At 41.4% G+C, this 25555-nt stretch overlaps 1 protein-coding gene across 5 annotated transcripts in view; it reads left to right on the plus strand.

Annotated features, from left to right (window-relative positions):
• Positions 1-25555, plus strand: part of BBS7 (Bardet-Biedl syndrome 7) — a 454813-nt gene that overhangs the window by 181261 nt on the left and 247997 nt on the right. For all 5 annotated transcript variants that reach the window (XR_004538826.1, XM_033938299.1, XM_033938327.1 and 2 more), the window contains one exon: positions 14483-14613. Coding sequence is in view for 4 of the 5 variants with exons in the window: in XM_033938299.1 (XP_033794190.1) it covers positions 14483-14613 (131 nt within the window). In the remaining variant the exon portion in view is untranslated. The remainder of the gene's footprint in view (positions 1-14482; positions 14614-25555) is intronic.

Raw genomic sequence — 25555 nt, forward strand, 5'->3', positions numbered from 1 at the left:
AATTCATTGTATTAATAATATTCCTAATTACAACTCTTAATACCAAATCTGAGATCCCTCCCCTCCCTATTCCTTACATATGTCCAACCCTAACCCTCCAAACATATTCATATATTTTATTCATCCAACTATTTTCTAAAATATTACCCACCCATCCCCAACCCCATCCCATCCTTACAATTATTTTATCTTTGGGAAAATGTTAATTACTCATTACAGAAATCTGTTAATGGTCCCCACACTTCCTGAAATTTACCAAAATATCCTCTCTGTGTTGCTATTGTTCTTTCCATTTTATATATATGACAAACTGAATTCCACCAGAAGCTATAATTTAATCTGCTATGATCTTTCCAATTAAATGTAATCTGTTGGATAGCAACTCCAGTCAAAATAAATAAAAGCTTATTGTTTTTTGAAGTAATCAGTTGATTGTCCTACCAGTATTTTTTCCTAGGCCTCATTCTTATCCTGGAGAGGCAGCCTTGCATACTTTGGACTGTAAATGAGCTTTGGCTTATTACCTTTATTGCACAAAGCCTCACAGAACTTCTTCCCAACTCTTCATCTCATTTGATCCAAACAAGTTGGGGCATCCTGTTTCCAAGAGAACAGTTTCCAACTGGCTTGCTGCCTGCATCTCGTTCTGCTGTGCTCAGACCGAACTGGCACTGGAGAGCCGTGTCACAGCCTATAAAGTTAGAGTTATGGCAGCTTCTGTTGCTTTCCTCAGATCTACTCCCATTGAGGAAATCTGTAAAGCTGCCACCTGGTCCTCAGTTCATACCTTCACTTCTCACTACTGTCTGGAGTCATTCTCCAGGTGGGATGGGCACTTCGGCTAATCTGTATTACAACATTTATTTTCCTAAAGGCCAACTCTCCCACCATCCCTTTCTGTTAGCTTGGAGGTCACCCATCAGTGAGAATATACTGCCTGTTTGTCCTGGGATAAAGTACAGTTACTTACTATAACAGGTGTTATCCAGAGACAGCAGGCAGATATTCTCACAACCCACCCACCTCTCCCGGTTGGCTTTTTAGCTGGCTTATCTTAACTGAGGGACTGCGCACCTACGTCAGGCGGGAAGGCACTTGCGCATGCACGGTTCGGACTATCGCAAACTTTCTAAAGTTCTTAAAGTGGCAATGCACTTAAAGTGGTCCGTACCGGGGCTCCGTCAGTGATGTCACCCATCAGTGAGAATATCTGCCTGCTGTCCTTGGATAACACCTGTTACGGTAAGTAAGCGTGTTTTATTTGTAAGCAGAGTATATAAAATGTAACAGCAGAAGTGTACCAGTAACAAGTTGGTATTGTAAGAATGTAGATGCAATGGAGAGAATATACAAACAGAAGCTGGCAGAGTCTGAATGTATGGATCATCTCTAAAGATAAAAGCAGGAAAGGAAACCCATTATATAGGCTTTATTTTGATCTATACCCTTACATCCTGTGCCACCCCTGGATTATTTCAATTGGTGCAAAAATGCTTCTCTACCGCCCTTTCCTCATTTCCCCCTTGTTCCTGTGCCTACTGTTCTCTGTGGTTTTCCTGCAGGCAGGTCCTTTGTCCAGATGTACAATGGCAGTTGTTTTTGAGTCACGAAACTTATCTGACCACAGGATCATCAGGTCAAACACAGTGGAAATGAAATGCACAGTAGAAATGTTTTTTAATTTGTGCTTGTAGGGGGGCGTGGCTTGGAGCGCGCACGATATGGCCGCTTAACCGCAGCGCTCCTCGTATCCAGGCAACAAACGGAAAAAAAATAAAACTTTCACTTTGTCTGATCGATATAAAAATGACATAAAACAACGTCGGAAATGGCAAGTATGAAGCAGGGAAAATCTGAAAAGCCTTCAACATCGGGTATATCAGCAAAAAGAACAAAAGTAACTCCCCTGTCACCATCGAGTGTGCCGTTCCCGATGGAAACTGAAGAACTCACTGAAAAGTCCGATATTATGACTGAACTGTTCAAAATAAAACTGATGCTGACTGAAAATGCTAATAAAATCTCTGAAGTTAAAGAAGAACTTCTCAACATGAAACAAGAGATTCAAACCGAAAGACAGAGAATGGCAGTGATGGAAGAAAAAATGGAGCAATTTGAATCCTTCACACAAGAGTATGATAAAGATAAAAAAGAAGTAGCAGCTTTAAAAAATCAATTGGTGGATATGGAAAACCGAGGAAAAAGAAAGAACATCAGAATTTTAGGTCTGGCTGAAAATATTGAAGGGGGAGATCCTGTACAATTCTTGGAAAATCTTTTACCTAAACTGCTTCAGCTCAATTCAAAATGGCCGTTAGAAATAGAAAGAGCCCACAGAATCCCCATAAGAAAGCCAGTAAACCAGGCTGCTCCAAGACCTTTGATATTCAAGGTATTAAGGTACCAACATGCTCAGGAAATATTAAAAATGGCAAAAGCAAATAAAAACTTAAATTATAAAGGATCAAAACTGATTTTAGTTCCTGATTTTGCTAAATATACTGCAAATATAAGAAAACAATTCCTCACATTCAGACAGCAGTTAAAAGAAAAAGGATACATATATGGAATATATTATCCGTCCACTATGAGAGTATCCAGTGGAAATAAATCCATATATTTTCAAGACCCTGCAAAACTGAAAGAATTTTTGACACAAGAAGAACCTATGTTTACATAAAAAACAGAATAAAAGGAACAATTCAGCTGAAGAAAGAAGAAAGAAGATGGAAAAAAGGGAAAAATAAAGAAGATTATTAATAAAAAAAAAAATAAAAATAAATAAATAAATAAGACATAAGAAATGTTTACTAACTGGAAAGATAATTTATTGATATATTGGATGCAATAATATAATATTATTTTATCAAATTAATTATTAATAAAATATTTGCATCCACATTCATTAATACTAGTGGAAAAAAAAAATTTTTTTTAATTATTAAAAAATAAATTAATTATAAAATTAAATTATTTATATAAAATATATATTTTAATCAGAATAGAGAGTTTATTCAATTATATAAGCATATTAACTTATTATGATTAATGAATAATGAAAATGATTTACAATGAATTTATTAATATTATTGAAAGGAAAATTTGTTATTGTTATATTGAGAATAAGACTTAAAAATGAAATATATTAATTTATTATAAAAACAATATTTTAATTCTATGTAAGAAGATTGTAATTTTATGAAATATATACAAGATAAGAATTTGATTTATTGAAGGGATTAATTAATAAAATAGGTGTCTATTATAAAATTTATATTTAATTCAATTATTTAGTCATATTAACTTATTATGGAAAAATAAGGAATTGAGTAATTGATTGGTAGATAATTAATAAAATAGGAGTTCATTATAAAATTTATTTATTGATATAAAATGTATATTTTATTCAAGTAATCATTCAAATTAATTCATTATGAAGATGATCTATGAAAATGATTGAAATGCATTTATTATTAATATTAATATTTTTATAAAAATGGATATATTTAATTTACATGATGAATAACAGATATATAGAGAATAAGAGCTATATTTGTAATATGTTTATTTATTAAGAATATTATATTACATGTATGCATGATATTGAATTTAATTTTATGAATCAACTATATATAATTCTTAGTAATTTTATAAAATCTTATAGATTAAATGGATATAATTTTCAATTATATAAGGGTGGAAGTATAAAGAATGTATTGAATTTAGAAATATGTTTTTAAATAATATAATGAATTATTAGTTGCCTGGGGATGGAGATTTAGGTTTTGCATGACCAATGCGTGTTCCAGATCAGAATATGATAATGGGTGGGGGGGGAGGGAAAATAATGGGTGGGATAGGAGATAAATTTTTATTGAATGTGCTAGGATCTAATCTTGTAAATTATCATAGAATATTGGTTAAAACATAATTATTAATTAGATGGATATAAAAATGTATTCGCTGAATGTCAATGGTTTAAATCATCCTATTAAGAAGAAGAAATTATTATCGTTCCTTAAAAATCAAAATGCGGACATTTACTTCATTCAAGAGACCCATCTTTCGGAAATTGAATCAAAAAAATTATCTGGAGGTTGGATTTCTAAATGTTTATTTGCACCGGCTTTAAAGAAAAAAGCTGGAGTGGCTGTTCTAATAAACAAAAAATGTAATGCAGATTTTAAATTAATTAATTATGATCCCTTAGGTAGATGGGTACATATCGAAATGGTTCTGGGAAATACAACCCTGAATTTATTCAATTTATATGCTCCTAATACGAATCAAATGGAGTTTTTTAAACAAATTCAACAATTACTTTTACCACTGGCTACATCTAATTTAATAGTAGCAGGGGATTTCAATGCTGTAATGGATCCGATTTTGGATAAAAAACCAAGTAAAGTTATGAAATCATTAGGCTTAGATAATTTGATACTATCTTGTGATTTAGTAGATATATGGCGAATTCTTCATTTTAATGAACAGGAATTTTCTTTTTGTTCTCAGGTCCATAAATCCTTTTCACGAATTGATTATATATTTGTTTCTAATAATATAGCGCAGCGTGTATTAAAAGCAGTAATTGATCCCATTATAATTTCAGATCATGCTGGTGTGTGGATTAATCTTCAAAATTATGATGTTGAAAACTTTGATTCAATTTGGAGATTTAATAATGATTTACTAGTGGATTCAAAATTTCTTGAAGATTTTAAAATAAAAATGCAAGAATTCTTTCAATTTAATGAATCAGATACTATTAATGCTGAGATCTTATGGGATGCTTTTAAAGCAACTATGAGAGGAAATATTATTTCATATTCAACATTTATTAATAAACAAAAAAAAAACAATTTCTTGAGATGGGAAAGCAAATTAAATTATTAGAAAATAAATTAATTGAGAAATGGGAAAATAATACATTACAAGAAATATTAAAATTAAAAGTTAAATATAATGAGATTTCTTCTCAAATTGTGAGGAAAGACATTTTCAATAAACAAGTACAATATTATGGAAATTCAAATAAAGCGGGGAAATTATTAGCAAATTTTCTTAAAGTAAAGAAAAGAAAATCTAAGATTATTGCAATTAAAGATACACAAGGTAACACACATACCAACACAAAAGATATTATAACACAATTTCTTGATTTTTACAAAGAATTATACACTTCTAATTCTTATAAAAATAAAGAACAAGACGGATTAACTTTTTTAAATTCATTTATTGGACCAAATATTCCAGATCATATAAAAGGAAGTTTAGAAGAACCTATATCTTTAAAAGAGTTAGAAACAGCATTGAAGTCTCTTAGAGTTGGATCCGCTCCAGGTGGAGATGGGTATACTGTTGAATTTTATAAATTTTTCCAAAATATAATATTACCACATCTGTTAAATTTGTATCAATATCAAATAAAGAATGAAAATATTTCTGGTACTATGGCAGAATCGATAATTATAGTCTTACCAAAACCAAACAAAGATCCTACTCTGGTTTCAAATTACAGGCCTATTTCATTATTGAATGTGGATAATAAATTAATGGCTAAAGTATTAGCATTAAGATTGGCAAAAGCTCTTCCTTTCATTATTGATGTACATCAAACAGGATTTATTGCTAAAAGACATTCATCAAATAATACTAGATTAGCATTCCACTCATTAAATTTAGCAAAAAATATAAATGATCCAGCTTTTTTAATATCTTTAGATGCAGAAAAAGCCTTTGATAGAGTGGAATGGAATTTTATATACCAAGCTTTACAATGGTTTGGTATAGGATCCGGTTTTATTAAAATGATTCAGACATTGTATAGCTCTCCTGGAGCAAGATTATATATTAACAATAATTTATCAAATAGATTTAACTTGCATAGGGGAGTTAGACAAGGATGCCCTCTGTCTCCTTTACTTTTTGATATTGTCCTAGAACCTTTATTAATTGCAATAAACAAAACTAGGGAGATAAAGGGATTATCATTTACCAGTTTTGAATTTAAATTATCTGCATATGCAGATGATATATTATTATATTTAAGAGAACCGGAAACTACTATTCCATGTATACTTAATTTAATAGAAAAATATGGTACTTTTTCTGGATATAAAATTAATTGGAACAAATCTGAAATTCTCCCAATCAATGTTCATTGTACCAAAGGATTATTTGATCCATATTCATTTATTTGGAAAGAAGATGGAATTAAATACTTAGGAATTATGATCAAAAATACAATTGAAGATACAGTTAAAGAGAATGAAAAACTTTTATTAAAAAAAATAACAGAAATGTGTGAGCAATGGAATCCGTTACATCTTTCTTGGTGGGGAAGAATTCAAACAATTAAAATGATGGTATTGCCTGTGGTTTGTTACCAAATGAGTATGATACCAATATTTTTTCAGGGGTCATTTTATAAAAAACTTAACAATATTCTTACAAAATTTGTTTGGTGTGGGAAAAGACCAAGAATCGCTTTAGTATCATTACAAAGACCAATTATGGAAGGGGGGGTAAATTTTCCAAATTTTTATAGGTATCATCAAGCCTATATTTTAAGACAGGGTATGTATTGGATCCTCCCAGATCTTTTAGAAAATGTACCAGATTGGCTGTATTTAGAATGGCGGCTCCTGTTCCCTTTATATCCAGAACAGTTAATAACTATAACAATGCCTAAAAGATACAAAGACCACAGAATTTTATTTGACACTTGGAAAACATTGAGATACATCAGTAATCTGTCACCAGAACCTATTGCTAAATCTCTAAATCAATCAATATGGGTAAACTCCAGGATCAGAATTGGCGGATTTAAAATCGTCTGGAAACAATGGATAAATGCAGGAATACGAACATTGAATGATGTCATTTCAGAAGGATCACTGCTTAGTTTTTCACAATTGCAAAATAAATTTGGATTAAATAAAACACAATATTTTAAATGGATGCAATTGAAGCAGGCCATTCAGGTAGGGTTCCCTGAATGGAAAAATCTTAATAATCAATATAGTCTACAGGTTCTATGTTTCCAGACGGATTTTTTGGGTCACCAAGCCGCAAAATGGTACAAATTGATATACGGATTTTTAAATAAAAAAAAGAAAACAGGTCTTAGGGATATTTGGAGTATTGAGATTGGTCAGACAATTTCTGAGTCTCAATGGCCACGATTTTGGTCCTGGAGATTAAGATCTACAAAGTCAGCATCTATGAATCAAACATGGTTGTTCTTATTACATAGAGTGTTCTGGACCCCAACGCGCCTGCAAAAAATAGATAGTACTAGATCCAATAGATGCTGGCATTGTAAATTGGAAATAGGGACGTTAGATCATTTAATTTTTTTTTGTCCCTGTGTAAACGCATTTTGGAATTCAATTTGGCCCCAAATTAATAAGTTACTAGAGAATTATGTAGGACTCTCATATGATACCATATTATTTGGCACTGCAATGAGAACTAAGAGTCCGATATCAGCAAATAATAATAAGCTATTATTAATACTAACAGGAGTCGCCATGCAACAAATTACTCAAAATTGGAAAGATTATACCAAATTAAATTTTACGTTCTGGTGGAATTCTGTCTGTCATATTTATAAAATGGAAAAAGTATTAGCGTTACAACAAGGGAATCTTCTTAATTTCAAGAAAATTTGGCAACCATTGACTAATTATTCTAATGATTAGATTTCTTAGCACATTGATAAAAATTATATATGAATGGGGTGGGATTTGATAAATTATTGGAAACATGTTATATAAAAAGGGGGAGGGATTTATATTTTTATGTTAATGTATAATCTTTATCATATTATATTTTAAAAACTATGATTTATTAATGATAGTATACTAGATATGTAATAATTAATTATATTTACTATGATTCAGATGTTGTAAGAATGGAAAATCTATAAATAAAAATTTAAAAAAAAAAATTTGTGCTTGTAGATAGTGACAGCATTTCATAAGGCCCAGTGGCCAAACACCTCTCATCATGGGGTTCACTGCCCAGGTATCTCTCTTCAAAGGAGAGGAATTATATCAAGTAAAAGGGGAGTGTGTGGCGCAGTGGTTAAAGCTCCAGCCTCAGCACCCTGGGGTTGTGGGTTTAAACCCACACTGTTCCTTGTGACCCTGGACAAGTCATTTAATCCCCCATTGCCCCTGGTACATTAGATAGATTGTGAACCCACTGGGACAGATAGGGAAAAATGCTTGAATACCTGACTAAATTCATGTAAACTGTTCTGAGCTCCCTTGGGAGAACGGTAAAGAAAATTGAATAAATAAATAAAAATAAAAGCATAATACTGGTACACATGTTCATTCACCCCTTCAAAGAAATGCAGTAGACTGGTGAGGCTTTCTTTCATTAATCCATGCTTATGTATATATTCTTGGATCCATAAGAACATAAGCAGTGCCTCCGCCGGGTCAGACCATAGGTCCATCCTGCCCGGCAGTCCGCTCCCGCGGCGGCCCAAACAGGTCACGACCTGTCTGAATCACCAGAAGGGGCTCCCTTGCCACCTTGGTTTCTCATTGAAGTCCTATCTTCCCATCGTAGTCCTAACCCTCCGGTCTTGCACATGCACGACCTGTTGGGTTTCTATACTTATTACCTGGTTAGCTTTTTATACTTGTGTAACATCCCAGCTCCTCCCTCAGTATCCCACGATTCCTTTATCCCTCAGGAATCCATCCAATCCCTGTTTGAATCCCTGTACCGTACTCTGCCTGATCACTTCCTCCGGTAGCGCATTCCAAGTGTCCACGACCCTTTGGGTGAAAAAAAACTTCCTTGCATTTGTTTTGAACCTATCTCCCTTCAGTTTCTCCGAATGCCCCCTCGTACTTGTTGTTCCCTTCAGTCTGAAGAATCTGTCCCTATCCACCCTCTCTATGCCCCTCATGATCTTGAAGGTCTTTATCATATCTCCCCTGAGCCTCCTTTTTTCCAGAGAGAAAAGCCCCAGCCTATCCAACCTCTCGGCGTATGGGCAGTGTTCCAGCCCTTTTACCAGTTTCGTTGCTCTCCTTTGGACTCTCTCAAGTACCGCCATGTCCTTTTTGAGGTGTGGCGACCAATACTGAACGCAGTATTCCAGAAGTGGACGCACCATCGCTCGATACAATGGCATGATGACTTCCCACGTCCTGGTTGTTATGCCCCTCTTTATGATGCCCAGCATCCTGTTGGCTTTTTTCGAGGCTGCTGCGCACTGTGCAGATGGCTTCAGTGATGCATCCACCAGCACACCCAAGTCTCTCTCAAGTCTGCTGTCTCCCAACAATGCCCCCCCCAATTTGTAGTTGAACAACGGGTCCTTTTTCCCTATATGCATGACCTTGCATTTTTCCACGTTAAAGCGCATTTGCCATTTGTTTGCCCAGTCTTCCAGCTTGTCCAGGTCCCTTTGCAGGTCCTCACACTCCTCCCTGGACCTAACTCTACCGCACAGTTTGGTATCGTCTGCAAATTTTATAACCTCGCACTTTGCCTCCTTTTCCAGGTCATTGATAAATATGTTGAAGAGTAACGGCCCCAGCACCGATCCCTGTGGCACACCGCTCGTGACTCCCCGCCAGTCAGAATATTGGCCCTTCACTCCGACCCTCTGCAGTCTACCCGACAACCAGTGCTTGATCCATCTGTGCACATCCCCTCCCACCCCGTGGTTCCACAGCTTCCTAAGCAGCCTTTCATGTGGCACCTTGTCGAAAGCCTTTTGAAAATCGAGGTAAATGATGTCTATGGGTTCCCCATTGTCCACCCGACTGCTTATTCCCTCAAAGAAGTACAGAAGGTTCGTTAGGCACGACCTTCCCTTACAGAATCCGTGCTGGCTTGTTCTCAGTAGGCCATTCCTCTCGATGTGCTCGCAAATGCCGTCCTTGATCATAGCTTCCACCATCTTCCCTATAATTGAAGTCAGGCTCACCGGCCTGTAGTTCCCGGGGTCACCCCTCAATCCCTTCTTGAAGATAGGTGTGACATTCGCCAATTTCCAGTCCTCTGGTACCTCACCAGTTTTCAAGGATAGGTTGCAAACATGCTGGATTGTGCCCGCTATTTCTTGTCTTAGTTCCTTCAGAACCCTTGGGTGGATCCCGTCCGGGCCTGGTGATTTACCGCATTTTAACCTGTCTATCTGTTTGAGGACATCCTCCTTACTTACCTCTATGTGCTCCAATTTTTCGGCCTGTTTCCCCACTCATGAGCTCCTCTGAGTCCGATATATTAGATGTGTCTTCGCTCGTGAAAACCGACGAGAAGAACGTGTTCAACCTCTCAGCTACCTCTTTATCCTCCTTAATCACTCCCTTCCTATCCCCATCGTCCAACGGCCCCACCTCCTCTCTCGCTGGTCGCTTCCCCTTTACGTAACTGAAGAATGCCTTGAAGTTTTTCGCCTCCCTGGCCAGCCCCTCTTCGTATTCCCCTTTCGCTTTTCTAACCTCTCGGTGGCATTCCTTTTGGCATTTCCTGTGCGCCTGGTGATTTTCCTCCGTTGGGTCCTTTTTCCATCTCCGGAAGGATACTTTTTTGTCATTTATTGCCCTCTTTACTTCAGTTGACATCCAAACCGGGTCCTTTGATCGCTTGTTCTTGCAGCCTTTCCTGAAACTGGGGACGTACATTCTTTGTGCTTCCTGCAGGGTGTCCTTGAATAGGGTCCAGGCGCTTCCCACAGTCTCCATCCTAAAGATGTTTCTGAGCTTCCTCCCCACCATTTCCCTCATAGCAACATAGTTCCCTTTCTTGAAGTTGAGCGCAGTTGTTGCGGTCCTCCTTACTATGGGTGCCCCCCTTTCTAATGTGAATCTGTTTGCTTTGTGATCACTGTTGCCTAGTGGTCCTCCCACTTCTACCCCTCTTGCAGGCCCCCCTAATCCGTTTAGGATGAGGTCAAGAGTAGCACCTCCTCGCGTCGGTTCTTTGACTAGTTGCTCCATGAAGCAGTCCCTCACAGCTTCTACAAATCCTGTTTCCCTAGTGCAGTTGGAGTGACCCGTACTCCAGTCTATTCCCGGGTAGTTGAAGTCCCCCATCACTGTTACACTTCCAGTCCTGCATTCCTGTCTCAATTCCGCTTCCAAGTCGTGTCCGACTCCTTCTGGCGTACCAGGTGGGCGATAGTACAGCCCCAGTTTTATGCCTGCACCCTTGTTTCCCGGCAATTTGACCCATAGCGATTCCAGCTCCTCTGCCTTCGTTGCCATATCCATCCCGACCGAGTGGATAGAGTCCTTTATATATAGTGCTATGCCTCCCCCCTTCTTGTGGGTCCTGTCCCTCTTGTAGAGCTTGTACCCCGGCAGCGCCACATCCCATTGATTTTCCTCTGTCCACCAGGTTTCTGCAATTCCAATTATATCTAGGTCCTTCCCCTTGGCCACGACTTCTAGTTCACCCATCTTGGCCATGAGGCTTCTTGCATTTGCGTATAAGCACCGCAGGTCCCGTAGGTCCCGTCGTTTTTCCTCCACCTCTGCATTTACCTGGGCCGCCTGCCTTTGGATTTCGGGCAGTTCTCCCGTTCCCTGTGCTTCTGCTTTGCCCTCAGCCTTTACCCTCTTAGCTTTCAGCTTCCCCACATTCCTGCCACCCCACTTCCCCGCTTTTCCTCTGGATTTTCTAGCCCTACCGGCCCCCTCCTGGGCTATCATCTCTTGAGCCTCTGTTTGATCCCCCTCGCCTTGTGGTACCTCTATATTGCCCTCAGCTTTCGCCCTCGTGCCACCCAGTCCCCCTGTGTCTCCATGCCCCTTAGTCTTCTCCCAGCAAGCTCCCTTTACCTGATGTTTCCCTCGCTGTCTGATCATAAGATCCTCCGGTCCCTCTGCTTCCTCCCTGCAGTCAGCCCGTTCAGCATCTGTTCTGGATACTGTTGTCCGAAGCGTCAGCATCAGATCAGCTGTCGGCTTTCCCCCTCTCCTCAGTTTAAAGCCATCAGAGGTGAATTTCTTAGAAAATTTGTCAATGAGAAAATATTCTTTTTTTTTTTTTTTTTTTTAATCTTTATTCATTTTATTTTCAACATCAAGGGCCTGATTCTCCAAAGTGCATCCCGATTTTAGGCAGCTATAGGCGTCCTACAGCTGTCTAATCAGCCAATCAGGATGCACGTTTTTTAAAAAAAATGCTCCCCAGGCAGGCCGCCTATATTAAAGGCGAGGCCCACAAGACACCTAGGCCCTGATTCTGTATAGGACGCCCGGGAGAGGTGTCCTATTCAGAATCGGCCTACACTAAAACCCCGATTCTGTAACCGGCTTCCATGTTACAGACGCTGGTTAGAGAATCAGGTTAGATTAGACACAGCCCGCTACACTTATCGCGGCAAGGGATCTCTCTGCCGCTATAAGTATAGCGGGCTGCGGCCCCCTGTCCGATCGCTGGCAGGAGGGTGCCCAATCCCTCCTGGCCGAAGATGCACCCTCCCCCCCCCCCAACAATATCGATCGCTGGCAGGAGGGTGCCCAATCCCTCCTGCCCGAAGACGCACCCTCCCCTCCCCCGGCGCTAACAACCCCCAAACCTCTACCCCACCAAACTAACCTTTTCTTAAGGCCAGATGGGTTTTGTCCGTCCAGCCGGCAGGCACGCCTCGTCGAAATGAGGTGGGCCCGCCCCTTCCCGGCCCATCCCGCCGAAGCCTAAGGCCTGATTGGCCTAGGCTCTAGAAGCCTGGACCAATCAGGCCTTAGGCATAGTGGGTCCGCCCATCCCCACTTAATCTAAGGCCTTAGATTTAGTGGGGATGGGCGGACCCGCTATGCCTAAGGCCTGATTGGTCCAGGCTTCTAGAGCATGGGCCAATCAGGCCTTAGGCTTCGGAGGGATGGGCCGGGAAGGGACGGGCCCGCCTCATTTCAACGAGGCGTGCCTGCCGGCTGGAGGGGGAAGACCCATCTGGCCGTAAGAACAGGTTAGTTTGGTGGGGTGGAGGTTTGGGGGTTGTTAGCGCCGGGGGGGGGGGGGGTGCGTCTTTGGGCAGGAGGGATTGAGCACCCTCCTGCCAGCGATCGATATTGTCGGGGGGAGGGGATGGTGCGTCTTCGGGCAGGAGGGATTGGGCACCCTCCTGCCAGCGATCAATATTGTCGGGGGGGAGGGTGCGTCTTCGGGCAGGAGGGATTGGGCACCCTCCTGCCAGCGATCGATATTGTCGGGGGGAGGTGCGTCTTTGGGCAGGAGGGATTGGGCACCCTCCTGCCACCGATCGATATTGTCGAGGGGGGGGGGAGGGTGCGTCTTCGGGCAGGAAGGTTTGGTCACCCTCCTGCCAGCGATCGGACAGGCCGCGGCCCGCTATACTTATTGCGGCAGAGAGATCCCTTGCCGCGATAAGTGTAGCGGGCCGTGTCTAATCTAACCCGATTCTCTAACATGGACGCCGGTTACAGAATCGGGGTTTAGTGTAGGCCGATTCTGAATAAGACGCCTCTCCCGGGCGTCCTATACAGAATCAGGGCCTAGGTGTCTTGCGGGCCTCGCCTTCAATATAGGTGGCCTGCCTGGGGAGCATTTTTTTTAAAAAACGTGCATCCCGATTGGCTGATTAGACAGCTGTAGGACGCCTACAGCTGCCTAAAATCGGGACGCACTTTGGAGAATCAGGCCCAAAGAGTCTAATACATTATGGAAATTGCGTACACTGAGGGCATTTTTTGATCTCCCAGCATTTAAAATGTTGGTTCAATCCTTAGTCTTAAGTCAATTGGTTTACTGTAATATAGGGCTCCTTTTATCAAGCTGCGCTAGTGGTTTAACGTGCGTAATAATGCACGTTAAACCGCCGGCCGCGCTAGCCGCTAACGCCTACCTTGAGCAGGCGATAGTTTTTTGGCCAGCGCGGGGGTTAGCGCATAATTAAAAGTCGCGCGTGCTAACCCCGCTAGTGCGGCTTGATAAAAGGAGCCCATAGTTTATCTTGCAGATATTAAAAAATATATCTCCAGACTAAGAATTATCAAAAACGCTGCAGTCAGACTTATTTTTGGTTTAAAGAAGTATGACCATATTACTCTTTTCTACCGGGATTTGCACTGGTTGCATCTTTAAATTGGGCTGCATTTACTATAAAGTATCTCCAGGTCAAGCTCCGCAAATCTGGCGGCTAAATCTTTTTTATATATCAGCACAAAGGTGTCCTTGTAAAATTCATCCTCTTTTTACATTTCCATCCGTTTCAGGTTGGAAATTTAAAAAATATCATGAATGCACACCTTCCTATCAAGCCGCCACCTGGGATAAGGAGTTTAAACATTTATTATTATCTTCTACTTCTTATTTACATTTTAGGAAACAATTAAAAACTTATTTGTTCTCCAAATATTTGTGTAATTAACAACAGACTTTCAAGTTCCTTCATCCATTTGTAGTTTTATTATTAACCTTTGCTTTGCTCTTGTCAACCTTACTGCCAGTTGATGTTTGGTCACTTGTACTCTGATTGTAGGCGTTCTATGTATTGAGAGCTTTGACATCTTAGGAGATGGTGTGAAAGAGCTGCTAGTGGGTCGAGATGATGGAATGGTGGAAATCTACAGCTTTGACAGTGCAAATGACCCTGTTCTTCGTTATGACCAGGTAAGCTCTTTAGAGGGAGACAAGTTTAATAACATAAAACAAAACCTGCACAGGTGATAGGCCTGATGGACTGCTGCGGGAGCGGACCGCTGGTCTGACCCAGCGGAAGCAACTTCTTATGTTCTTATGTAAGACGAGAGGACATAATTTGAGGTTGAGGGGTGGGAGACTCAAGAGCAATGTGAGGAAATTCTTCTTTATGGAGAGGGTGGTGAATGCCTGGAATGCACTCCTGAGAGAGGTGGTGGAGAAGAAAATGGTTACAGAGTTTAAAAAAGCGTGGGATGAACACAGAGGATCTAGAATTGGCCACTATGGTCTGTGTCTGTGTGGTTGAGGATGGGCTGGGGAGGGCTTTAATGGCTGGGAGGGTGTAGATGAGCTGGAGTGAGCTTTGACGGAGACTTCAGTAGTTGGAACCTAAGCACAGTACCGGGCAGAGCTTTGGATTCTTGCCCAGAAATAGCTAAGAAGAAAAAAAAAATTTAATTGAATCAGGTTGGGCAGACTGGATGGACCATTCGGGTTTTTATCTGCTGTCATCTACTATGTTATTATATAACATGAAAGAAGTGTTACTGTGATACTAGTTGGTGTGGTTTTGACAAAGGTTGAGCTAATGGGCAGTGTGTATGTGTGGAGGTCCTATGGTATAGTGGACTCGGAAGCTCATGCTACAGGAGTACTTACTAAGGTGCACTATATCACTAATATACAGAGCCATGGTGAGACCGCATCTGGAATACTGTGTGCAATTCTGGAGGCCACATTACCGTAAGGATGTGCTCAGAGTTGAATCGGTTCAGCGGATGGCCACCAGGATGGTCTCGGGGCTAAAGGGTCTCCCGTACGAGGAAAGACTGAGCAAATTGCAGCTCTACACTCTCGAGGAGCGTAGGGAGAGGGGAGACATGATTGAGACATTTAAGTACATCACGGGACGGGTCGAGGTGGAAGATGATATCTTTCTTCTCAAGGGACCCTCGACCACAAGAGGACATCCGCTCAAGCTCAGGGGAGGGAAGTTTCGTGGAGACGCCAGGAAGTACTTCTTCACGGAGAGAGTGATTGAGCACTGGAACAAGCTTCCAGTGCAGGTGGTCGAGGTACGCAGCATCCCAGACTTAAAGAACAAATGGGATACCTATGTGGGATCCCTGCGAGGTCATGCCAAGGGATAGGGTCACTAGGACTGAATGAGCGGGTCAGTAGAGTGACAGTATAATCACAATTATACTTTAGGGGGTCAGTAGACTTAAGAGGGTGGGTAAATAGTATGGGCAGACTTGATGGGCTATAGCCCTTATCTGCCGTCATCTTTCTATGTTTCTATGTTTCTATGTTTCTATATGTTATTTATACCTAAGTTTCTGGAGGAAAAGTCCATAGTTTGTTATTGAGACATGGGGGAAGCCACTGCTTGCCCTGGATCGGTAGCATGGGATATTGCTACTCCTTGGGTTTTAGCCAGGTACTAGTGACCTGGATTGGCTTGATGGACCATTGGTCTGACCCAGTAAGGCTATTCTTATGTTCTAATACATGTTCTATGTCACCTTCTGGACCGGTACAGTTCTTTACTGATGGCTAATAGCTAATCATGTTGCTAAGTAAGACTCCTAAAAAAACAAGTTTGTGAATAATTTAAAGCACAGGCTTATAAGGTGAATTTATATACACTCAGAATTGTGTAATTTGACCAAGAGCCGAGGCTCCTATAGTCAAACCCCCCACCCAATCATTGTGTATAGTGATTATTTGTTATAAAAAGTATTATTGAAAAGGAAAAATTATTTTCAATAGCAAATAAGGAAGATAAAAGTTCCACTTGGCTTTCAAGGATTTCAACAGGTCCCGACATAGGCCATGTTTCGAATTTATTTTTCAAGGAACCCAAATTGAAGTTGGAATGTTTCAAATGCCAAAGAAATGATAACACTGCAATCGGAACAGTGATAAGGTGTTCTGTTGGTAAAATATCACTCATTCATAATTCTGTAACACTCTTCAGTGCAAAACAATTACTAAACTAAACGAAATGCAATACAGGTTGAGGGTACTTGCCATTTATCCCAGGACAAGCAGGCAGCATATTCTTAACGCATGGGTGACGTCACCGACGGAGCCCCGGTACGGACCTTTTTAACTAGAAAGTTCTAGTTGGCCGCACCGCGCATGCGCGAGTGCCTTCCCGCCCGACGGAGGAGAGCGTGGTCCCCAGTTTCTTCATTTCCGCGGAGCGAAGAAGACGCGTGTGTTTTCAACGGCCGTTGAAAAACTACTTTTTGCCTTCCCGCTCGCGTATTTTCTCACTTTTTTCCTTTTCTCTTATCGGATTCCCTTTATTTTTGTTTAAAAAAAAAAAAACTCGTTGAGTTTTCTTTATTTTTTCAGGCCGGCCCCGGCGGGGCCTGTTGCCACCATACAGGCCTCCGGATTCAATTTTGCGGAGGCCGTGTTTCCCTTCATGCCCCCTCAACCGGGTTTTAAGAAGTGCCAGCGGTGTGCACGCCCGATCTCCCTCACCGACCCACACAATTGGTGCCTCCAGTGCTTGGGTCCAGAGCATCGGGCTGACACCTGCACCCGCTGTGCTACGCTTAAAAAGCGTACTTTGAAAAATCGGCAGATCCAGCAAAATATTTTGTTTGGTACCGGATCTGCCATGGAACCGGCTGCGACGTCGACGGCACCACAAAAGTCGGCACCGACGACATCGACACCACCGGACCCTTCCTCGGGGTCCTTGGGCCCAGGTAAGCCGGCTAAGAAGCCTCCCACTTCCCTTGAGCGCCCTCCGGCCACGGTTGCGACACCGGCCCTCCCGGCGCCACACCGGCCCCGCAAACACTCCGCTCCGATCTCGGTGAGTGCCTCATCATCGGCCTCCTCATCGCCGGAGCGTAGAGCGGCACCTATGGTACCGAAGAAGAAAAAAGCGGTACCGGTGCCTCCCCTGCACAGAATTTCAAAATAAAATAAATGAATATTTTAGACTTAATGATTTAGAGGAAATTTCAATTGGAATTTTATGGGATGCTTTCAAAGCAACTATGAGAGGACAAATTATATCATATTCTGCATATAAAAAGAAACTGTTAAGAAAACAATATGTGAATTTGGAAAAAGAAATTAAGAATTTGGAATTAAAATTGGTTAATAAATGGGAACAGGAGACATTTCAAATATTGTTAAAAAAAAAATGTGAATATAATGAAATTTCCTCTGGGTTAATAAGGAAAGATATTTTTGCTCAGCAGGTGGTGTATTATGGTAGTGCAAATAAGGCTGGAAGATTATTGGCAAATTATTTAAAAGCAAAGAAAAGGAAGGAGAAAATAAGCATAATTAAAGATGAGTTAGGAAATTCTCATTTTCAAATTGGAAATATATTAAAACAATTTTTAAAATATTATAAGTCATTGTATTCTTCGGAGTCTTATTTAAATAAAGAGAAAGATGGGATGGATTTTTTGAGTTTAGTTGAAGGTCCTAAGGTTCCTGATCATATAAAAATAATAATAATAATAACTTTATTCTTGTATACCGCAATACCGTGGAAGTTCAATGCGGTTAACAATAGAAGAGACTGTACATTTACAGCGATGATACATATTGTAGTGTTGTTACATTTACAGAGATGTTACATGAATAGCAGTAGTAAAAAGGCATATACTAAAGAGGAGGCTGTGCGTATACAGCGATGTTACATGTTATAGCGGTGATACATTTACGGTGATGTTAAATGAGAGGCAATGATAAGGCAGGGCAATTAGATAAAACAGAGATTGAGTAAGAGAGGCCATAGTGGCTTGGGAGGGGGGCGTAGTCGGAGGGCATGGAGGCATATCGAGGTCAGGAGGGTGCAGGGAAGGGGGGAAGGCAGCGTTAGCGGAATTTGTCGAAGAGGTAGGTTTTTAGTGACTTCCTGAACAGGTGGTAGGGCGGGGAGTTGGAAATGAGGGCAGTAAGGCAATTGTTCCATTTGCCCGCTTGGAATGCTAGGGTTCTATCAATGAATCTCTTGTAGAGGCAGCCTTTTAGGGAGGGAAAGGTGAATAGGTGGGCGTTTCGTGTGCGAGAGGGGCCTGCTATTTCAAGGTGCTCAGACAAGTAGATTGGGGAAGATCCTGTTAGAGTTTTGAAACAGAGGCAGACGAACTTAAAGATGATCCTTGCCTCTACTGGAAGCCAATGGAGTTTGGTGTAGTAGGGGCTAACATGGTCGTATTTTTTGAGATCATAGATGAGGCGGACGGCCGCATTTTGGACTGTTCTAAGACGTTTGATGGTATTTTTATAGGATCCCAGGTAAATAATGTTGCAGTAGTCTAATATGCTTAATACCAGAGATTGAACGAGTAGACGAAAGGCTTGGTGGTCGAAGTAACGTTTGATGGTGCGCAGTTTCCAGAGGGTACAGAAACATTTTTTCACCTGGGCACTGGTATGGTCATCGAAGGTTAGAGTGCGGTCCAGGATGACTCCAAGGATTTTTATGGTGGGTAGGATGGGGTAATCTAGCCCATTCAGTCTGAGGGAAGTGTTTGTTATTTTATGGTTGGGACTTGCTAGGAAGATTTTGGTTTTTTCAGAGTTCAACTTTAATTTGAGTTTTGAGGTCCACAGTTCTAACTTGGTGAGGATAGATGCGATGAGTTTTTCTGTTTCTAGAGTGAGTGAGGTAATGGGAACAATGATGGTGATGTCATCTGCATATATGAACGATTTTAGGTTTGAGTTTGCTAGGCTTCGTGCCAGAGGGGTCAAGTAAATATTGAATAGGGAGGGGGATAGGGGAGAGCCTTGTGGGACTCCACAAGGGTTACGCCAGTGGTGGGAGAAGGCTCCATTGCTGTGGACCTGGTAGGTACGGTTGGTTAGGAAGCCTTTGAACCAATCTATTACCTGTCCGGAGATGCCGATGGAGTCAAGGCAGTTGAGCATAATGTCGTGGTCGACCAGGTCGAAGGCGCTGCTCAGATCGAATTGAAGTATCAGGGCGCTTTTACCCAGCGAGAACAGGTGGAGGAGGTAATTTGTCAGAGCAGCTAGGACGGTTTCGGTGCTGTGGTTTGGGCGGAAACCGGACTGGGAGTCATGAAGAATATTGAACTTGTCGAGGTAATTCGTAAGGTTATTGTTGACAAGACCTTCCATGAGAAGTTTAGATAAACCTATATCATTAAAAGAGTTACAAATGGCATTGAAATCCCTTAGAGTGGGACCGCTCCAGGTGGAGATGGATTTACAGTAGAGTTTTATAAAGAATTTCAAATTTCCCTATTACCGTATTTATTAAAATTATATCAGGATCAACTGAATAAAGGTTGTATATCAGGCACTATGGCAGAATCTTTAACTATTGTTTTGCCAAAGCCAAATAAAGATCCAACATTGGTTTCAAACTACAGGCCTATATCTTTAATAAATGTAGATGGTAAATTATTAGCTAAGATTTTAGCATTAAGATTGGCTAAAGCTCTTCCGCATATAATAGGAATGAATCAAACTGGATTTGTTGCTCAAAGACACTCTTCTAATAATACTAGACTGGCATTTCAGATGTATTATTTAACAAAACAAATTAATGATCCGGCTTTTTCGGTTTCACTAGATGCTGAGAAGGCTTTTGATCGTGTAGAATGGAGTTTCATGTATCAAGCTATGGAATGGTTTGGTATTGGATCCGGATTTATACAAATGATACAAGCATTGTACAGCTCCCCAACTGCTCGCTTATATATAAATAATAATTTTTTGGATGCTTTTAAGTTGCAGAGGGGAGTTAGACAAGGTTGTCCATTATCTCCTTTGCTCTTTGATATAGTTCTTGAACCCTTATTATTAGCTATTCGACAGGCAAAGGACATACAGGGTATTCCATGTGCTGGAGTGGAATATAAAGTATCTGCTTATGCAGATGACATCTTGCTTCATTTGAGGAATCCGGAAACAACAATCCCATGTCTACTGAAGGTCATAGATACATTTGGAAAATTCTCAGGATACAAAATAAATTGGACTAAATCAGAGATTTTACCTTTAAATGTGCATTGTACAAAAGGTATACTTGATACTTTCCCTTTTATATGGAAAGAGGATGGAATAAAATACTTAGGTATTTGGCTGAATAAAACACTTGAAGAGACAATAAGAATAAATGAAAAATTTTTATTACAAAAAGTTACAGAATTGTGTGAGCAATGGAATCCTTTACATTTGTCCTGGTGGGGAAGAGTACAAACTGTTAAAATGATGATTTTGCCTGTGGGTTGCTATCAATTGGGAATGATACCAGTGTTTTTTCAGGGGTCTTTCTATAAAAAATTAAATAGTATTCTGGTTAAATTTATTTGGCTGGGTAAAATTGCAAGAGTGGCTTTAGTGTCTTTGCAAAGACCAATTAAGGAGGGTGGGGTAAATTTTCCCAATTTTTATAGGTATCATCAGGCCTATATCATGCGCCAAGGTATGTATTGGGTCCTCCCAGAGCTTTTGGAACAATTACCAGAGTGGTTAAGGGTGGAGAGATCACTTATCTTTCCACTTAGGCTTGATCTTTTGCTTGGTATAAAGGTGCCTAGAATACGTAAAGACATATTTGTCCCATAACTTTAAAATCCTATAAATTTTGATTGGGATAGTCTACAGTTCTAAATTTGATATGTACGGATTCCATATGATACTGCCTTTATGTAAACAAACTGGTTCCGACATTCATTCATTAGCGTCGTCGCCAGATTGACGAGAAGATTCACTTGCCACACTGTCCATAAGTCAGAAGTTTGATTTTATAAAAAAAAATAATGATATTTCACAAAAAAAATCAATTTTTTGGCATCTGCAAGCCCTTTTTACCATAAAAATGTCGTCAAAACCACAAAAATTGGCCTACGATCCTTATGGTCCTGAAAGGGTTAAGGTTTGTAGACAAATTAACTACTGATTCTATTTTAAAATCGAAACAACAGACTATTTGGGTAAACTCCAAGATACAAATAGGCGGGTTTAAGGTTGTCTGGAAAGATTGGATTAAAGCAAGTATAAGATCATTAACGGAAGTAATTGATAATGATAAGATGCTTGAATTTTCACAATTGTAACATAAATATGGTCTGAATAAAAAACAAAGTTATAAGTGGTTGCAATTGAAGCAGGCTATTCAGGTGGGGTTCCCTGAATGGAAATCTTTAAATGATCATTACAGCTTAGAATTCTTATGTTTCCAGGCAGATTTTCAGGGACACCAGGCCGCAAAGTGGTATAAAATTATATCTAATTATTTGAATAAGAAACCTAAAAATGGATTAAGAGATATTTGGAGCATTGAGATTAAGCATCAGATTAATGCATCTCAATGGCCACGTATTTGGTCTTGGAGAATTAAAGGTACGATGTCGGCATCTATTAGGCAAACATGGTTCTTCTTGTTGCATAGAGCATTCTGGACCCCTACTAGATTACAAAAATTAGATTGCTCTAAGTCTAATAGATGCTGGCATTGTAAAATTGAAGTTGGAACTCTAGACCACTTTTATTTTATTGTCCATGTATTCAGGCATTTTGGATATCAATATGGGATCAAGTTAATATGTTGATGGAGAGTTATGTGGCTTTATCCTATGACACAGTGATTTTTGGAATGTGTATGAGGACCAAATGCCAAATATCTGCAGCAAACAATAAATTATTGTTGATTCTTACGGGAGTGGGAATTCAACAGATAACAACTAATTGGAAAGACTGTTCTAGATTGAATTGTAATTTTTGGTGGAACTCAGTTTGTCATATGTATAAGATGGAAAGATTTTTTGCGATACAGAGGGGGTATTTAAAAAGATTTCAAGAGGTGTGGAGGCCATTAATTGAATATTATAACGAGTAAAGTTTATTCTTTTTCCTTAGGGGATAATATATAGAAATGGGATGGGATGGGAGGGATAGGGAGGGAAAAATATTGGAAAGATGTTGTTATGAAAAATAAGGAGATATATGTAATAGGATGGGATATTTATTGTTGTGCATTACTGGGTATAATAAAATGTTTAAAGTGTTTGAGGAAGAAGGATGGGGGGAGGGACAGATTTCATGTCAGATTAATTGTATTATCAAAAAGGGATGTATAATTATATATAAATTTGGAAGGAATATTTTATTGATATGGAAAAGGGTGGGAGGTGGGGGGGAATAAAAACATGTATAATAATATTGTTTATGAATGCCAAGTGTGTTATGTAAATTAATTGTAATAATACTGTACACTTGTTGAAAGAAATAAAAAGGAATAAAGATTTTAAAAAAAAGAAAAACTACTTTTTGCCTTCCCGCTCGCGTATTTTCTCACTTTTTTCCTTTTTTCTTATCGGATTCCCTTTATTTTTGTTTAAAAAAAAAAAACTCGTCGAGTTTTCTTTATTTTTTCAGGCCGGCCCCAGCGGGGCCTGTTGCCACCATACAGGCCTCCGGATTCAATTTTGTGGAGGCCGTGTTTCCCTTCATGCCCCCTCAACCGGGTTTTAAGAAGTGCCAGCGGTGTGCACGCCCGATCTCCCTCACCGACCCACACAATTGGTGCCTCCAGTGCTTGGGTCCAGAGCATCGGGCTGACACCTGCACCCGCTGTGCTACGCTTAAAAAGCGTACTTTGAAAAATCGGCAGATCCAGCAAAATATTTTGTTTGGTACCGGATCTGCCATGGAACCGGCTGCGACGTCGACGGCACCACAAAAGTCGGCACCGACGACATCGACACCACCGGACCCTTCCTCGGGGTCCTTGGGCCCAGGTAAGCCGGCTAAGAAGCCTCCCACTTCCCTTGAGCGCCCTCCGGCCACGGTTGCGACACCGGCCCTCCCAGCGCCACACCGGCCCCGCAAACACTCCGCTCCGATCTCGGTGAGTGCCTCATCATCGGCCTCCTCATCGCCGGAGCGTAGAGCGGCACCTATGGTACCGAAGAAGAAAAAAGCGGTACCGGTGCCTCCCCTGGACGACCGCAACGCGGCCATACTCCAAACACAATTACAGGAGCAGCTGCAACAACAGCTCCAACAACTGTTGCCGGCGTTACTGGCCCCGCACCTTCCGGTACAGGACCGGTCCGAGCCTCACACTGTGCCATCGGTGTCGACCCCCTCGATACCGATTAATACTTCCATGCCGGTGCTCTTGGCAGAAACACCTACAGTACGTACCCGTGCTGCTGCCGATCCTGTCCGGTCCCAGGAAAGACATCGGTCTTCCTCACCCGGTACCACCTCGTTGCGCTCAGGCAAATCTCTTTCAAAGACCCGTCATGCCGAGCCCTCCACACCGATGTCCAAACGTACGCACCCCGACGTTAGGGACCCAGATTTGTGGGAAGACTCCCCTCACGGTACCGAGGAGGACGCTTCATCAACTGATGAAGAACCCTCCATGACCGACACCGTCTCCAAACCAGAGCAATCCTCTTTCTCCAAATTCCTTAGGGAGATGTCAGCAACTCTTTCCATTCCCTTGGAGTCCGACTCTAAAAAGTCTCAGGCTTTCCTAGATACCCTAGACTTTGAGCAACCTCCCAAAGAATTTCTGAAGTTGCCCGTCCACGACATCTTACGGGAAACTTTCTATAAAAACTGGGAAGCTCCCCTCACGGTTCCTGGAGCCCCTCGTAAATTGGATAGCTTGTACCGGGTTATTCCAATCCCAGAGTTTGATAAACCTCAATTGCCCCACGAGTCCCTCCTAGTGGAATCTACTTTGAAAAAATCTCAGGGTTCCAGTGTATATGCATCCACCCCTCCTGGCAGAGAGGGAAAAACCATGGATAAATTTGGTAAGCGCCTTTTCCAAAATGCCATGTTGGCCAATAGAGCCAACAACTACACCTTCCACTTCTCCTTCTACATGAAGCATCTGGTGCAACAGCTCTCCTCCTTACAGAAATACCTTCCTGAACGTAAGGTCCCTCTTTTCCAGCAACATATTTCCAGCCTCCTCCAACTCAGGAAATTCATGGTTCGCTCCATCTACGACTCATTTGAGCTGACCTCTCGTGCATCTGCCATGGCGGTGGCCATGCGACGTTTGGCATGGCTGAGAGTCTCTGACCTGGACATTAACCACCAGGATCGCCTGGCTAACGCACCTTGTCTGGGTGATGAACTCTTCGGAGAGTCCCTGGACTCAACAACCCAGAAACTCTCAGCACATGAGACCAGGTGGGACACTCTGATTAAACCTAAAAAGAAGACTCCACCTGCTCGCACCTACAGACAGCAGTCTTCATACCAGCGCAGGTTCTCGGCCAGACCTCTCAACCCGCCTCAACAGCAGCCTCGCCGACCTCGTCAACAGCATCAATCTCAGGCTCGCTCACAGTCTCACCAACCTGCCAAGCCTCTCCCTCCATCAAAACCATCTCAGCCCTTTTGACTTTTTCCTCCAGGGCATAGCCAGTCTCCCCTAATCATTGCCTCTTCCTCAGCCTATCGGAGGTCGCCTCCAAATTTTCCTCAGCCGTTGGGAGGTCATCACATCAGACCAATGGGTCCTCAACATCATTCGCCACGGCTACTCTCTCAACTTCCAGACTCTTCCACCAGACAATCCTCCCGTAGAGTCTGCTTCTCACTCCTCCCAAACCCCCCTCCTCCTGAGGGAGGTCCAATCCCTCCTTCTTCTCAATGCCATCGAAGAGGTGCCTCCGGACCAAAGGGGTCAGGGATTCTACTCCCGCTACTTCCTGGTTCCCAAGAAGACAGGAGACCTTTGTCCCATCCTCGATCTCAGGGACCTCAACAAGTGTCTGGTCAAGGAAAAGTTCAGAATGCTCTCCCTTGCCACGCTTTACCCTCTTCTCTCTCAACACGACTGGCTATGTTCCCTGGACCTCAAAGAGGCCTACACTCACATCCCAATCAATCCGACTTCACGTCGCTACCTACGGTTTCAGAT

This window comes from Geotrypetes seraphini, chromosome 1, assembly GCF_902459505.1.
Source record: "Geotrypetes seraphini chromosome 1, aGeoSer1.1, whole genome shotgun sequence".
NCBI classification, from domain to species: domain Eukaryota; kingdom Metazoa; phylum Chordata; class Amphibia; order Gymnophiona; family Dermophiidae; genus Geotrypetes; species Geotrypetes seraphini.